Source organism: Somniosus microcephalus, unplaced genomic scaffold (assembly GCF_052327205.1).
Source record: "Somniosus microcephalus isolate GS21.2 unplaced genomic scaffold, FLI_Smic_1.0 scaffold164, whole genome shotgun sequence".
Lineage (NCBI taxonomy): Eukaryota > Metazoa > Chordata > Chondrichthyes > Squaliformes > Somniosidae > Somniosus > Somniosus microcephalus.
This window is the reverse complement of record NW_028225351.1, coordinates 358181-374707: the sequence shown is the minus strand read 5'-3', so window position 1 is coordinate 374707 and position 16527 is coordinate 358181. Positions and strand designations below refer to the sequence as shown.

General features: G+C 48.9%; 1 protein-coding gene across 2 annotated transcripts in view; it reads left to right on the top strand.

The window, feature by feature from the left end:
* The window catches only part of LOC147082167 (intestinal mucin-like protein), a 110641-nt gene that overhangs the window by 77680 nt on the left and 16434 nt on the right, over positions 1 to 16527 (top strand). For both annotated transcript variants that reach the window (XM_085980430.1, XM_085980431.1), the window contains 3 exons: positions 8700 to 8798; positions 10221 to 10349; positions 10486 to 10525. In XM_085980430.1, coding sequence (XP_085836556.1) covers positions 8700 to 8798; positions 10221 to 10349; positions 10486 to 10525 — 268 coding nt within the window. The remainder of the gene's footprint in view (positions 1 to 8699; positions 8799 to 10220; positions 10350 to 10485; positions 10526 to 16527) is intronic.

The following is a 16527-nucleotide window of genomic DNA, read 5'->3' as shown; positions in this document are numbered from 1 at the left end:
TACACAGATTAGAACAGTTGAACTCTGAGCCATTTCACTACTGACCCAGCGCTGCCAGAGGACCTTCAGCCTTCATACCATCACCCTGCTGCTGGTGAGCGCTTACACCCTTTTTAATTTCTGCTGACCTATTATTATGGGGGCTGCTTTGGAGGGGAACGTCCTGCTGCTCGACCATCTGGAAAGGGCACAGGGACGGAGGGAGAGAGGGCCAGGAATGGCCAGACGGAGGAGGGCCAACAGACGTCGCCACACCAGACCTTACGTTGTGTTAGGAGGCTGCGATTCCGAAAGGAGGTGGTGACTGAGCTGTGCCACCTGCTTCAGGAAGATCTGCAGCCGCAGATAAGGTGCAGGACCTCTCTGTCGGTGGCTGTGAAGATAACAGTGGCATTGAATTTCTATGCGACCGGCTCCTTCCAGTCAGCAACTGGGGACATTGCCAACATATCCCAGTTTGCGGTGCATAGCTGCATCCAGCAGGTTACAGATGCCCTGTTTAAAAGGCGGCGTCAGTACACCTCCTTCAAAGTGACACTGGAGAAGCAGCGGGAGCGCGCAGAGGGCTTCGTGGCAATAGCGGACTTCCCCATGGTGCAGGGCGCCATTGACTGCACGCACGTGGCTTTGCGGGCGCCTGTACAGAATCCTGAGGAGTTCCGCAACCGCAAGGGGTTCCACTCCTTGAATGTGCAGCTGGTCTGTGACCACTGACAGCTGATGCTCGGGGTCAATGCTCAGTTCCTAGGCAGCAGCCACGACGCTTTCATCCTGCGCCAGACTTCAGTCGCTGACCTTTTCGAGGCCCCGGCTCACCCAGAAGGCTGGCTTGTCGGCAACAAGGGCTATCCACTGTGCCCATGGCTGAAGACCCCGCTCCGTACGCCCAGCACCCCTGCAGAAGAGTACTACAACGTCAGCCATCAGGCGACGAGGAACATTGTGGAGCACACAATCGGCGTGCTCAAGCAGCGGTTCTGCTGTTTGAACCATTCGGGGGGAGCCTTGCAGTACTCACCAAAGAGAGCCTCCCACTTCGTCGTTGTCTGCTGCATGCTCCATAACCTCGCCACCCTGCGCACCCAGCCAATGCCAGCAGACATTGAAGGACCAGCAGAGGAGGAGGAGGAGCAGGAGGAGGAGCAGGAGGAGGAGCAGGAGGAGCAGGAGGAGGAGGAGGAGGAGGACCAAGATGGGAGGGTCCGAGAAACTGTAAGGGCCGTCCGTCTGAGGCTGATAAGGAGTCGGTTCTAGGCCCCTCTCACGGACTGCTTGGTGCCATTGGAAGACCACGAATGGAACCATTCGGATAACCCAGAGCCTATGAAGGCCACAATGATTGTAAATAGCAGACATGGCCAATGACATTAAAAATCTTCTTTTATTTTGAAAACTGTGCTTCCTTCCAACATGACAAAGCAATGGCAACTGAAAGCTTAACTAACAAACTAACACATAAGTGCCTCGCACACCCGGGAGACTATCCAAAACATTCAGAACACGTGCCTCGCACACCCGGGAGACTATCCAAAACATGACTAACATTCAGACCACCATCCACGGCCTTGATTTCTAGAAATAGGACGTTTCTGCAGCTCCTTCTACTCTTTCCCCTTTGATGGAGATCTACTTCTCTTGCGCGAACGGCCCCTTCCCTCCCTGCAGCTCCTCCGTAATGGGACCCCAGTGGCTGCATGAAGGCTGGGGGACGCCTGCTGACTGCCCGAAAGCGCTGATGCCCCTGAGGGACGGCCTGGACAGACTCTGGACTTGGAGGGGCCGGATGCTGACTGCTCCAATTGGGCATGGGTGGAAGCAGTCTGTCCTGCAGGTGATGGCAGCTGCAGTGGAGACGTACCAGCGTTGGCATCAGGAATGCTGACATCCTGAGAGCGGACACCAGCTCCGTGGTCGGCCGACACACTGGCACTCTGACGGGGTAGCACCGCAGCATGCGGACCCATCGGCTGGTCCACAGATTGCTGGCCTGATGTGGTGCTGCAAGGGCCCCGGGTAATCCTGCCTGAACCATGGAGGGTGGCAGCAGTCAGTGCTTGTGTGGCCTCAATCTGCCTCTGCATGAGGCCAGCGAGGGACTGCGTGGCAGGTGCCAGTGCATTGGTGAAGCCCTGGACAGTCCTTTCCAGTGATGTCGCGACGCCCTGGACAGTCCTTTCCAGTGATGTCGCGACGCCCTGGGCAGTCTTTTCCAGGGCTGCCCTGAAGCCGGTGGTTCCTGCAACTGGTTCCTCCTCAGATCCATCCCCCCCCGCTCCCTTCCAGGGAAGCACTATCCCCAGTCTGCAGATGGGCTGGCTCGCCTGAGGGTGGGACGGATGGTCCGGCTCCCAAGCTGGTGATGCAGCATCTGAAAGCAGGGAGGTTGAAGAGTGGATTTAGCGAAAGGCCAGGGTGGTAGCAAGGGATGCAAGAGTGCTGCAGTGCTCTGACATGGGTCCAGACTGAAAAAGCATGCTGGTGGGGGGAACAAGTGGAAGGAGAGAGTTCAAAAAGGTGATGGCCTTACCATCGCTGTGCACAATGGGGTCGGCAGCTCCAGTGGTGACAGGACCAATCATCCTGCCTCCAGCAATCTGGTGGACACTTTCCTCCAGGTCCGTCAGTTCCTGCAGCTGAGGAGGGCCCCCGCCTGTTCCCTCCGGTTCCTGGCCAGCTTGCCCTGCAGGAGAAAGGACGGGAAGTTCTGAAACATGCTGCCCTGAGTTGTCATCTCATGCCCCCCCATGGTGGATCAGCCCTTACAGTATGCCCTGTGTTGTCATCTCATGCCCCCCCATGGTGGATCAGCCCTTACAGTATGCCCTGTGTTGTCATCTCATGCCCCCCCATGGTGGATCAGCCCTTACAGTATGCCCTGAGTTGTCATCTCATGCCCCCCCATGGTGGATCAGCCCTTACAGTATGCCCTGAGTTGAATGTGCGTGTGCGTTCCCAGAAAGGGCCATGGGTGCTGGCTGACAGATGGCCATTGGGGCATCGCGCACCCTCTGGCCATTAAAGTCAGGTGCAGATGGAGGGATGAAGAAGATTGCCAACAAGCCACTCACCCTAACGACCCGAGTGAGATCATTAAACTTCTTTCTGCATTGCACAGGAGTCCTGGCCGCCACGCTGCTGGAGTTGACTCTTTGACAAACTTCCCTCCAAGCTCTGTGGTACTCGTTCTGAGGAGGCCTCTTGCCATTGTCAGGGTACAGCACTGCTCGCCGGCGCTCCACTGCATCAACCAAAGCATCCAATGCCCTTTGGGAAAAGCGCTCCACTCTCTGCCTCACCCTCTCCATCTTGTCAAAGTTTGCAATGCCTCAGTTTGCACAGCACCGAAATTGAGGCCTACAGAGCGATGAGTCTGGCTGCTGAAGCTAAATGACCCGCCCCTTTAAGAGCTCGCCGGCGCCTGCATGTCTCGTGGTCATCGATTATTGACAGCACCTGCGCTGCGCCCGTCCACCCAGATATTGAGTAGCGCCGGCAGGTTAGCGCCTTAGGAGTCCCGTGCAGCGCCTGATTTAACGCCGCAATCACCCTCAGGGGCGCAGCAACTCAATATCGCTGGAGGTGGCGATAAGTTGCGCCTGGCGATAAAATTTGCGCATCGCCAATTCTAGCGCCCCAAGCGGGGCCATACCCAATTTCTCCCCCAAAGCCTTTAGTCCAAATCGTCACCATGTTGTGACGTTTGATGTCTGCCGATGTCTGCAGATAAATTCTTAAATTCTTAAAACTGGTGGATATCCTGCTACGTCATCAATATTCATGTGATCTGAAAAGCCATGGTCACCTGTTTAAAACAAAAGAAAATCCACTGTGGCTCTGCTTCAGACCTCAAGGGGTTATTTGTCAAATCATAAAATTCCTTCTGTCATTGTGAGAAAATATCCACTTAAAAAAAAAAGCTGTCAGCGGAAAGGGTTAACTTAAGAAGGTGGAGCAAAATATTGTCAGCTGCACGTAATTGCGTCACTTCATGTGAATTTTAACAAAACTTTCCCGATCGAAACTTTTTTTCCAAGTCTTTGTACCTTCAAAACTTCCTTAGGAATTTAAAATCTGTTAAAACAGTAAAAATCATTGGTAAAGCTGTCATTGTTAACTTTAACTAAAACACCCTCATCAGGGAAGACAGCATTTTAGACTAAACTCCAATTGATTTTAGCATTTTTTTAAAAAAGGTTTCCAACTCCAAGATTTTCCAATACAACCAAGATGTTTAAACAATCAGAATCACCTCAAATAAAGAAAGAAATGTCCCAAAATTCCAATTCAAATCATTAAACATTTAGGAAATTCAAAACTGCCAATGTGAAAGTCTCCCATCCAGAACTAGAAACCTTCACATTATTTAAAATAATAACCAGAATTTCACTGTGGCCGCAATAAAAGTCGGGTTTTCACATTTTAATACGTTAGTTATTCTCAATAATTCCAATTTAATTCAGACCAATATTTTATGAACTAAACATAATACAGAACAGATAAATAAAATAAAATACCACATGCTTATACAGTCGATTACGTCATCTATATTTTTTTTTATCAGAGGCCTTTCCAAATGGCTGTAAAAATGCTGAATATAACTGGAGAAAAATTAGCTTTCACATTTAAACAAATAAAATCAAACTGCTTTGGAAATTTCACCACAGCAGCCGCAACTCCAAGGCTAAATCTTAGACTGAAACTTAGCTTTTGTTAAACAAATTTTTTTGTTTTTGCTTTTCTCAGCCTTTCCACACCAGCATATTTAACTTAAATTGTAGTTCAAAGTTTTTTTTTCATTCTGGGCGCACAATCCTAAATAAAAATGAACATACTCAACGTATTCACACATTCACACAACTTAGAAATATTGATCCCTGTAATGGGTTATGCACTCAAAGTGCCAAAATTTATGTGATATTCCCAGGTCGCGAGCCCAAGAATATTCACAGTTTAAATCAGCTCACGTATCTAAAAAATAATACACATGTGTATGCATGCATAGAGCAGACAATTAATAAACTTAAAACAACACACGCTTACAGGAAAGACATCAATTAAAAATGCTTCCAACGTCCAAGACAAGACTACAAAGGCTTTTAGTTCTGTGCACAGAAAAGTGGGTGGAGCTAAAACAAACATAACACTTTCTTTAAAGACAGACTTTCAGACAAAAGAAATGCTGTAACTTCTTAAACATTCATGGTCAGGAAAACTTCCACACTTTAACTCACACTTTCACACAAACTGAAATCCCAGCGTCCTTCAAGGTTCCTTTCACTCAGTAAACTTGTATTTTATTTTTCTTGGCACAGAAGCTGGCAGCATATACCATCATCTTCAGTGACAGTTTCAACTGTACATTTTCTTTTTTTCTGCCTTTTAAACTGTCGTCTCAGCAGCTTATTCACTAATTCCTTGTTTTTTTCACTTCATTTGCTGAGTTTCCAGATTCCTGGTTTCAAGCTGCTGGCATTATTTTTCCCTCTCTATTATTTTCTGCATTTCCAAATGTTCCCCTTCTTTTATTCCCTGTGCTTCTAAATGTTTCCCTTCTCTTACTTCACTGCGCTGTGCACAGAAATGGGCAACATAACCTAACAAGCGCTTCCCTTTGTCTAATTCGACCTTTCCCAGAGATACTTGGCTCTGGACCCTCTCTATTGGCATCTGACATGAGTCTGCTTCTGGACACGTCAGAAACAATACTAAAACAGTTACACTTAATGTTCCAAACTCTTTATCAGTGACATGCCCAACTTATTAGACCCTTACTCTCATTCAAAACCTATGGAGTCCTCCTGCACCAATCACTGGCAGACACCCAAACCCAAAATCCAATCTGTCAAGCCCACCATTTTACTAACTTGTTGCTATTACTACTGGTAGGTCGCAGTGTCCTACTCCCCCTGAAGGTTTTCTTTCCTTAACTGACTAGGTCGCGCTAACCACACCAGTCCTAGGATCTTGCCTGCACCGAATACTTTATAAAAGAATCAGCTGCCAATCAACCTCCTGGCTCAGCTCACCAATTTATATTAGATTCCAGAGGGACCCTGGTTCCAAATGATTCGAGGTTCGCCTGTATTGGGGACAGTGATTTAACTTATAATTGAGACTTATATTAACACTTATACTCTAGGTAGAAGCCACCCTGTGTCTGCTGTCTCTCTTCATCTCCCAGGTGTCTCCTTCATTCTTCCTGAAATCTTCTACTGTGTCTCTGAAATCTTCTACTCCTGAAATTTCCTACAATTTATGGCTGTTAAGACCCCCTTCTTATACCCTTACTCTCATTCAAAACCTATGAAGTCCTCCTGAATCAGTCACTGGTTGACATCCAAACCCAAAATCCAATCATAAAGATTATGGGCTGGATTTTCCGGGGGGTCAGCGGGCGCGATCGGTGGCAGGTCAGGTGGGAAAGTGCTTTTTTCCCCAGCGGGTCGGGATCCCGCTGTGTACTCACCACCACGCGCCTTTGCCCAATGTCGGGTCTGTCAGCGCTGAGCAGACCCAACACGTAGCGGCGGGTTTACAGTGGGGGACCCAATTCAGGTAATTAATGGCTTGTTTAGAGCCACTTAAGAATGAATTTCAGCTTATCTTCTGCATTTGACAGCTCACCCATGGGGTCCATGCTGGTCAAGCTGAGGCGGGAGTTCAGTGGCCATTGAATCAGTTGTTGAGTTGACAGCTTCAAATGTACAGTAAAAGCTCCCACCTTACAGAGATATCTTCCCTCAGACACAAGCTCTTCCTCGCTGCATTTCCACAACAGATTCACCATGCTCCAAGTCTTTACACAAGCCTCCATCCTCATTACCTCTCTCACCATTGACAGATCACTTCTGTCATCTCTACTTCACCTGCCATCTATTCCATTAGCATGGGTGCCCTTTATACTCTCTCACTTTGGTCCTCAGAATCCCACCACGATCAGCCCCAACACCAGCAGCACTAACAACACCACCACCAACCTTCTCCGCAATCAACTGATGCTGCACAGGACACAGGGCATCAGCACATGACCACATTGTTGCCCGGGAGGCCAGGGATGGTCTCACCATGGCCAGATTTACTTCACTTGACGCTGTACACCCTGGCTGCCAAATGATGCGCCAGGTTGGCACCACCACACACCAACACCACAAAACTTCCCTGCAATGCCCAAGCCATTCCTTTCACATTCATCACAATTGCAGGGTGGGAGGGGGAGGGGAGGCATCGTTATGTCTCACCATTCATTGCAACTCACTAAGTCACCTCCAAAGGTGCACACAAATCTGTCGAAGAACGCAAAGTGTTGAAAATAAAGGTTTCAATGTTTGACAACATATTACCAGAAACTTTACATGAACATTGCATAAAACACCCAAGTCATAGAGTCATAGAGTTACACAGCACGGATAGAGGCCCTTCGGCCCATCGTGTCCGCGCCGGCCTACCCTTGTGTGTTGTTAGCTGGTGTGATTGCACTAGGATGAGGGTGAGTGTGAGGGGTGGCTAGTGAGATGGAGATGTGATAATGTAGATAGAGAGGGATGGGTGGAGGTGCAAGGTAAGTTGATGTGAGTAAGGATATGCAGGAGTAGGGTAGGGAAGGCAGATTGATGGGGATGTGATGAAAGGCACAGCAGGATGAGGTTGAGTGTAGCTTTGTACTAATGTTTCATGATCTACTGAGATCATTGAAACGATTGTGACATGCACCCAGGTCCTCCTGACCACATCCCTGCTTGTACCCTCCTCTGCAATGTGCAAACAGGCTGTGTTGATCTCCTGGGGAGGTCTCTTCTGCCTATGGGAAAGAAAGAGGACCTCCCTGCATGCTGGGTGCAGCCCTGCATCTCTGTGCAGTGCTTGTCAGTGTTTGCAACACCTCAATGCTGTAGAACACTGACAGCACAAATGTCAAAATAAAGTTGGCCATGGTCCCTTTAAGGAAACTGGCTGATGACGCATCATCAAATGACGTCACCAGACCCGCATCCTCTAATTGGCCAGAAAACAAGCTGGGCGGGCATAACAAGCTCAATCAAGGAAAATTCATTTCAAAGGCCAGGACAGAGACAGCAGCAGGGTCGGGACCCGCCACCAACATTGCTCGCCAAGGTTAGCAAAATTGCGGCCTATATGCTCGCAGCACCCTGGTTTATGTAGGTTCTAGTCTTATGACCACCAAGACTCATGTCTGGGGTAGTTATGGCAATGGAAACGGAATATGTCTCCATCGGTTCAGATACGGCCCTTGCTGTTGGCCTTTGTTTTTATAATTCACTGCGGATAGTATAACATTCCAAAACAGTGGAAGCTGCAGCTAACTGTTCCCAGGCTAGCTGCACTCTGTCTCATCCTTACTGCTGGCTAATATCCAACCTTCACCCACAGCCTCACTATTCGACTATAGCAATCCTCCTTCTCACCCAGGTTGTCTGGTTACAGCTTATTCACAGACTTTTAATTATAAGCAAAAGGGTTGCCTGTCATATATAATTCAGGTTACCATTGCATACAGTTGATGATTACAGACTTTTATATTTAATTCTTACACACAATTATAAATCCATTACTGATGATCATAAGATACTGATGATTATAAGATAGTAAAGCAAGTATTCTAAAAACCAACTAATCCATGATAATCTTACATAGTTGGTGAAAGGAGAGTAATCATCAATGTTCTGTATGTTTCCCCACAGGGCTTTGAGTATAAGGAGGTGAAAGGACAATGTTGTGGAAATTGTACCCAGGTTGACTGTATAATTGAGATGCCAAATAAGCAACCAATAATCTTTCAGGTATGCATATTACATTTCAGAAGTCAATCACCATAATGATTGGCATCTATTTAAAGCATTGAGGGGTTACTTTTGCATGTGACATTCAATCATTCTGTTGTTTAAAGAGACTACTTGAAATATTTTGTGGATTCATCCTTGAACCATATCCTAACTCATAATAAAGAAATGTGTTTGTAATTGTCAAGTAGCTTTGTTCCACAAAAAGTGAAGATTTAACCAAAGGAACTGAATTATAAAAAAGAACAACTTGCACCATTTGAATCAAAAATGCAACATGGCCTTAAGAAAGAAACAGTAAAGATTTGGAGATTTTTCTTCTGCAATCAATCAAAAAGTGAAACCAGCCTATTTAAAAAAGGCCCTTTATTTTGGAAATTCAGTGAGTGGCACAGCTGCTCCATTTATCCTGCAGCAAAGTGCCACAGCAAGCTCCTATGGCGCTCCCCCCAAATTGAGGAGGTACCCCAGTTGCAGTATAAATGGCGCGGGTGGCCAGGAGTCCCTTGTGCCCAGCATTGCTAGGGCATACATGTTGGGAAATATGCCATTTGATGTATTTCCTTTATTTGCACGATATCATAATATGCCTGCCCATTTGTGAGTGAGTTTTTTATGCACCCACACCTAAATCCTATGCAAAACCAAATTTTTGCCCCTGTCTGCTCATATAACAACATTCTTATGGTGATTTTGGGGAAGAAACTCTGGGCCCACCAATGAAGTCATTTGGAGTAAACTGCAAATGCCTCCGACCTATCTCAACCTGATATGATTTCCCCCCCGCCCCGACAGAAGTGTCAAACCCTGAGTAAAATTAGAGAACGTATTTAATAAAGTCAATCATCCTTCTAAACATCCAGATTCACACCTATTTTACTAGTCTTGGTGCACAATGTAGACTTTACCAAATTACAATATCCCTTTTCTACATTTGTTATATATGAAGGATTATTAGTTCAGGCTTTTAAAATCCTTTTTTATTATGTGACATGTCATCAAGCACAGATGCAATATGGACTGATGGAGTGTATAATACAATTGCTATAACACATGTATGTTAAGTGGATAGGGTAAATAAATTAACCTGCAGCTTGGCATTTATTCAATATCAATAGGCATTTCGCATGTAATGGCCAGGATGAAAGGTACTTATTATACTGTGGAAAGTTTGTGTAATTTTTCATAGTACATTAGTAATTGTGGCTTTGATTATTAGAACAATTCATGATTTTACAGTTTGGGATGAGATCACAGTATTAGAGTTTCTTATATGAAGGGAAAGATAAATCACCCCCTTTGATATTCAGTGCATATTGTTGTTGTTGTAGTAAAGATCGACGCACTGTTGGAGCCCAAAGCTCCAAATTTTTTATGTATTTCTTTGTCATTTAAAACTTTTTCTTTCCTATTATTGCACAGCCTGGAGCTACAATATCAGATTCAAAGAACAACTGCACTAAATACAAATGTGAGAAAATAGGGTCTCACTTTGTTCCAAACATCTATAATCAATGGTGCCCCTCTCTGGATCATGATAACTGTGAGCCTGTGAGTGCAAAACGATTATATATTCATTTCTTTGAATAAAAAGAACAAAATCTTTTCTGTAAAATGAAATGACCAGAGGTTTTGTTAGATTTATGCTTTCAAATAACTTCATTTCTAATGGTTTACTCTGTGACAGGGAACGATACACATGGACTCAGATGGCTGTTGTCAGACATGTAAGTAGCATATTTAAACAATTATGAAACCTCTTTGTGGCTCTGAATTATGGTCGCGTTTTATTTCCAACACCAGATTTCTGATTGGTCACCTTGGAGGATGAGACCTGATTTCTGACTGGTTTCCTGGGATGACAAGACACACCCAGCAGTTTCTCTGGAATGTGTAATTAGATCCTGCATGCCTAAGTAATCAATTAGAATGCAAAGTGTAATTCGAGCCATTCTGGCTGCCAGGCTCCAGACAGAACAGAACACACATAATAATAATAATAATTCAACTTTATTGTCATTGTACAATGCACAAGTACATGAACAACGAAATGTGATCTTGCAAGCTCCCATGAGTCTAGTACAAATAACATTAACATTAAACGTAAATAGCACCGTCCTGGGAGAAGCAAAGCCACTGCGTCTGTGCGCGCCGCCATTCCATTTCCACCATTCCTCCTGTCCGACAATCTTCAGCCCAACGCCCGGGCCTGCTCACCAGCCGCCCCTCCCGGGGCTCCTTCCGTGACCTTCTCACCAACCGCCCCTCCTCGGGGCTCCTTCCGTGACCTTCTCACCAACCGCCCCTCCTCGGGGCTCCTTCCGTGACCTTCTGCACCTGGTCTTCCCTGATGGTCACCCCTCCAGGTACTAACCAGGCCTGGCTCTGCTTAGTTTCCAAGACTTGCCAGTGACCCTGTCCCTAGTCCCAGGAACATAGAACAGACAGGGCTTACCCTCGTGGGTTAAGACCTTCTCCCACCCCCCAAACAAATTCCTAACCTTCCTCCCAGCCCCACCCACCCCCCTGAGTTTCTAACCTTTTCCCTCCCCCAGGTTCCTGACCCTGACCTTTCCCCCACAAGTTCCTGACCTCCCCCCCGCCCAAGTTCCTGACCTTCTCCCCCCAAGTTTCTGACCTGCCCTCCCCAAAGTGCCTAACCTCCTCCCCCCCAAGTTTCTGACCTCCCCACCCAAGTTCCTGACCTTCTCTCCCTGCCCACGTTCCAGACTTTCTTCCTCCCCGGGTTCCTGACCTTCTTCCCTGCCCAAGTTTCTCCCCCCCCCGCCCCACCTCACCGGGGTTCCTGACCGTCTCCCCTGCCCAAGCTCCTCCCCCCGCCTCCCCCCTCACCGGGGTTCCTGAACTTCTCCCCTGTCCAAGCTCCTCCCCCCGCCTCCCCCCTCACCGGGGTTCCTGACCTTCTCCCCTGCCCAAGCTCCTACCCCCGCCTCCCCCCTCACCGGGGTTCCTGACCTTCTCCCCTGCCCAAGCTCCTACCCCCGCCTCCCCCCTCACCGGGGTTCCTGACCTTCTCCCCTGCCCAAGCTCCTACCCCCGCCTCCCCCCTCACCGGGGTTCCTGACCTTCTCCCCTGCCCAAGCTCCTACCCCCGCCTCCCCCCTCACCGGGGTTCCTGACCTTCTCCCCCTGCCCAAGCTCCTCCCCCCTCACCGGGGTTCCTGACCTTCTCCCCTGCCCAAGCTCCTCCCCCCACCTCCCCCCTCACCGGGGTTCCTGACCTTCTCCCCTGCCCAAGCTCCTCCTCCCGCCTCCCCCCTCACCGGGGTTCCTGACCTTCTCCCCTGCCCAAGCTCCTCCCCCCGCCTCCCCCCTCTCCCCTCACCGGGGTTCCTGACCTTCTCCCCTGCCCAAGCTCCTCCCCCTTCACCGGGGTTCCTGACCTCCCCCCGCCTCCCCCCTCTCCCCTCACTGGGGTTCCTGACCTCCCCTGCCCAAGCTCCTCCCCCCTCACCGGGGTTCCTGACCTCCCCTGCCCAAGCTCCTCCCCCCTCACCGGGGTTCCTGACCTCCCCTGCCCAAGCTCCTCCCCCCTCACCGGGGTTCCTGACCTCCCCTGCCCAAGCTCCTCCCCCCTCACCGGGGTTCCTGACCTCCCCTGCCCAAGCTCCTCCCCCCTCACCGGGGTTCCTGACCCCCCCTGCCCAAGCTCCTCCCCCCTCATCGGGGTTCCTGACCTCCCCTGCCCAAGCTCCTCCCCCCTCACCGGGGTTCCTGGCCTCCCCTGCCCAAGCTCCTCCCCCCTCACCGGGGTTCCTGACCTCCCTTGCCCAAGCTCCTCCCCCCTCACCAGGGTTCCTTACCTCCCCTGCCCAAGCTCCTCCCCCCTCACCAGGGTTCCTTACCTCCCCTGCCCAAGCTCCTCCCCCCCTCCCCACCAAGGTGCCTGACCTCCCTCCAACAAGTTCCTGACCTTCCCTCCCCGCCACAGATGGGGCATTGTGTGTGGGTCAGGGATTGTTAACAGGTTTATTGGGTATGAAGTGAATAGTGACAGTGTCGTGACTTCCGGATTTCATCCAGTCCAATGATGTCACTTGCCACACACGCACCGAGCTTTCCGAGAAATCAACCAGGTCTAGGAGGAGGAGAGGGAGAACGTGGTGCAGGTGTAAAGGTGGTGGGGTTGGAAGAACGTGATCCGTCTCACCATCTGGATCTAAAAGATGCTGTTCCTCAAGCTTACGTTGAGCTTCATTGGAACAGTGTAGGAGTCCGAGGTCAGAGTGGAGACCAAACGCAGACTGGGTGACCGCTTTGCGGAACACCTCCGTTCAGTCTGCAAGCGAGACCCCGAACTCCCGGTCGCCTGTCATTTTAATTCTCCGCCCCACTCCCACTCTGGCTGCCATGTTTACCTCTAAAACAATAATGAATACACTTTAAAATTGGCTGTAAAGTGATTTGGGCTATCCTGAAAATGTAAATTTGTTTTTATATTATTGGCCACAACTAAGCAAGTATCAGGGCCCATTTAAATCCAATATATATATAAAGCCTTTTGTCTCTCTATGACTTCCAATTATCAGGACTGACATTTACAGGCAAAACTTTTGTCGAAGAGGTTTTCCTTTAACTAAATTATAGCTGACCTGGTGCCGATCTATTTCAGGAAGTGACAATCGCACAGCAGACAGTTCATGAATAAAGGGTGAAAAAGGTATAGCCTGGGAATTATTAATGCAACAACAACCATATAAATACCTAGCTTGATTTAACAATAAAGGCTCATAAAGTGGTACAACTGAAATTCCAAATATGGTACAATTAGAATCAAGGTCCAAACAACTGCTTCCTTTAATGGATGCTGTCATTGCTGATCTCCTGATTGATGGGTCCATTAGATTATAGTATCCACTTTAAACAAAGTGTGTGCTGTAAATGTCAGTACATTCATGTTTATGCTTTAAAGGCCTTATTACAGCACTACACTTGTATAGGGCCCTGGTGAGACTATACCTGGCGTATTCATAGAATCATAGAAATTTACAGCGCAGAAGGAGGCCATTCGGCCCATCTTGTCCGTGCTGGCCGACAAAGAGCTATCCAGCCTAATCCCACTTTCCAGCACTTGGTCCGTAGCCTTGTAGGTTACGGCACTTCAGGTGTACATCCAAGTACTTTTTAAATGTGATGAGGTTTTCTGCCTCTACCACCCTTTCAGTCAGTGAGTTCCAGACCCCCACCATCCTCTGGGTGAAAAAAATTCTCCTCAACTCCCCTCTAAACCTCCTACCAATTACTTTAAATCTATGCCCCCTGGTTATTGACCCTTTTGCTAAAGGAAACAGGTCCTTCCTATCCACTTTATCTGGGCCCCTCAATACACCTCAATTAGGTCTCCCCTCCGCCTCCCCTGTTCCAAAGAGAACAAGCCCAGCCTATCCAATCTTTCCTCACAGCTAAAATTCCCCAGCCCAAGCAACATCCTCGTAAATCTCCTCTGTACCCTCTCTAGTGCAATCACATCCTTCCTGTAATGTGGTGACCAGAACTGCACGCAGTACTCTAGCTGCAGCCTAACTAGTGTTTTATACAGTTCATAACCTCCCTGCCCTTATATTCTATGCCTCGGCTAATAAAGGCATGTATCCCATATGCCTTCTTAACGACCTTATCATAGAAACATAGAAGATAGGAGCAGGAGTAGGCCATTCGGCCTCTCGAGCCTGCTCCGCCATTCAATGAGATCATAGCTGATCATCCAAATTCAGTACCCTGTTCCTGCCTTCTCTCCATATCCCTTGATCCCTTTAGCTTTAAGAAATATATCCAACTCCTTCTTGAATATATTTAATGAATTGGCCTCTACAGCCTTCTTTGGCAGAGAATTCCACAGGTTCACCACTTTCTGGGTGAAGAAATTCCTCCTCATCTCTGTCCTAAATGTCCTACCCCTTATCCTTAGACTGTGACCCCTGGTTCTGGACTCCCTGACCATCGGGAACATCCTTCCAGCATCTAGTCTGTTTAGTCCTGTTAGAATTTTATAAGTTTCGATGAGATCCCCTCTCATTCTTCTAAACTCCAGCGAGTACAAGCCCAATCGACCCAATCTCTTCTCAAACGTCATTCCTGCCATCCCAGGTATCAGTCTGGTGAATCTTCTCTGCACTCCTTCCATGGCAAGAACATCCTTCTTCAGATAAGGCGACCAAAACTGCACACAATACTCAAGATGTGGCCTCACCAAGGCCCTGTACAACTGCAGCAAGACATCCTTGTTCCTGTACTCAAACCCTCTCGCTACGAAGGCCAACATACCATTTGCCTTCTTAACCGCCTGCTGCACCTGAATGCTTACTTTCAGTGACTGGTGCACAAGCACTTCCCCTTCTCCGAATCTATTGCCATTTAGATAATAATCTGCCTTCCTGTTTTTGACACCAAAGTGGATAACCTCGCATTTATCCACGTTATATTGCATCTGCCATGCTTCTGCCCAATCACCCAACCTGTCCAAATCATACTGGAGTTTCTCGGCATCCTCCTCACAGCACACACGCCCACCCAGCTTTGTGTCGTCTGCAAACTTGGAGATATTACATCTAGTTCCCTCGTCCAGATCATTAATATATATTGTGAATAGCTGGGGCCCAAGCACCGATCCCTGCGGTACCCCACTAGTCACTGCCTGCCACTCGGAAAAAGAGCCGTTTATTCCAACTCTTTGCTTTCTGTCTGCCAACCAGTTCTCTATCCAGTCAATACCTTGCCCCCAATCCCATGTGCCTTCATTTTACACGCTAATCTCTTATGCGGGACCTTATCGAAAGCCTTTTGAAAATCCAAATACACCACATCCACTGGTTCTCCCTTATCTATTTTACCAGTTACATCCTCAAAAAATTCCAGTAGATTAGTCAAGCACTTGTAGTCATAGAGTCATAACGGCACAGAAGGAGGCCATTCAGCCCATCGAGTCCATGCTGACTCTCTGTAGAGCAACCTAGTCAGTCCCATTCCCCCGCTCTATCCCCATAGCCCTGCAAGTTTATTTCCCTCAAGTGCCTATCCAGTCTCCCCTTGAAAAGATTGAGGCCTAGATATTCAGTGGGCTGCGCCACCAGTTAGCGCCTAAAGAGGGCACTCAGTGGCTTTAGCGCCACTGGCCACGCCTCCCGCGATATTTAGCGGGGCGCTAATGGCGGCGTTAGCCTGTAGCGTTGCGCCGCCACTGATGACGTCATCGGTGTGCGCAGCGCCCCGCTACCGCCCCGATCGCGATATTTGGCTGCGCCCCCCGCTGTAACGCCGGTCGCAATCTGCGACAGGGTTAGGGGGGCCTACCTGCGGCTGTAGTGGCGCTAATTAAAGTGGAGGTGCGGGGCGGCCATTTTTTTTGCTGGCCGCCTGCCAGCACCTCCTCGCACCGCCGTCCCCGGCCTCCTGAGCCCCCCCCCCCCACCCCGGGCAGCGCCGGCTGTGTCCCAAGGGCCTGGCACTTCTCGGTGCCGGGCTCTTTTGCCGGCACTCACGATCTCGGATCGCGCTGGTGCAGGCCCCTCCCCTTTAAGAAGGGGAGGAAGGCCTGCAGTAATGCAGCGTGCCGTGCCGCAGCGTGTGGCGCTGCGGCACGTTGTGCTGCGATATTCAGTTTCAGCGCCCCAAGAGGGACGCGTGGCGCCTCGAGCAGCGCCGCGCTTCTGTTTGGGGCGCTGAAACTTAATATCAGGATGGCGCAAGTGGCTCCGCTCACAGCGGTAAT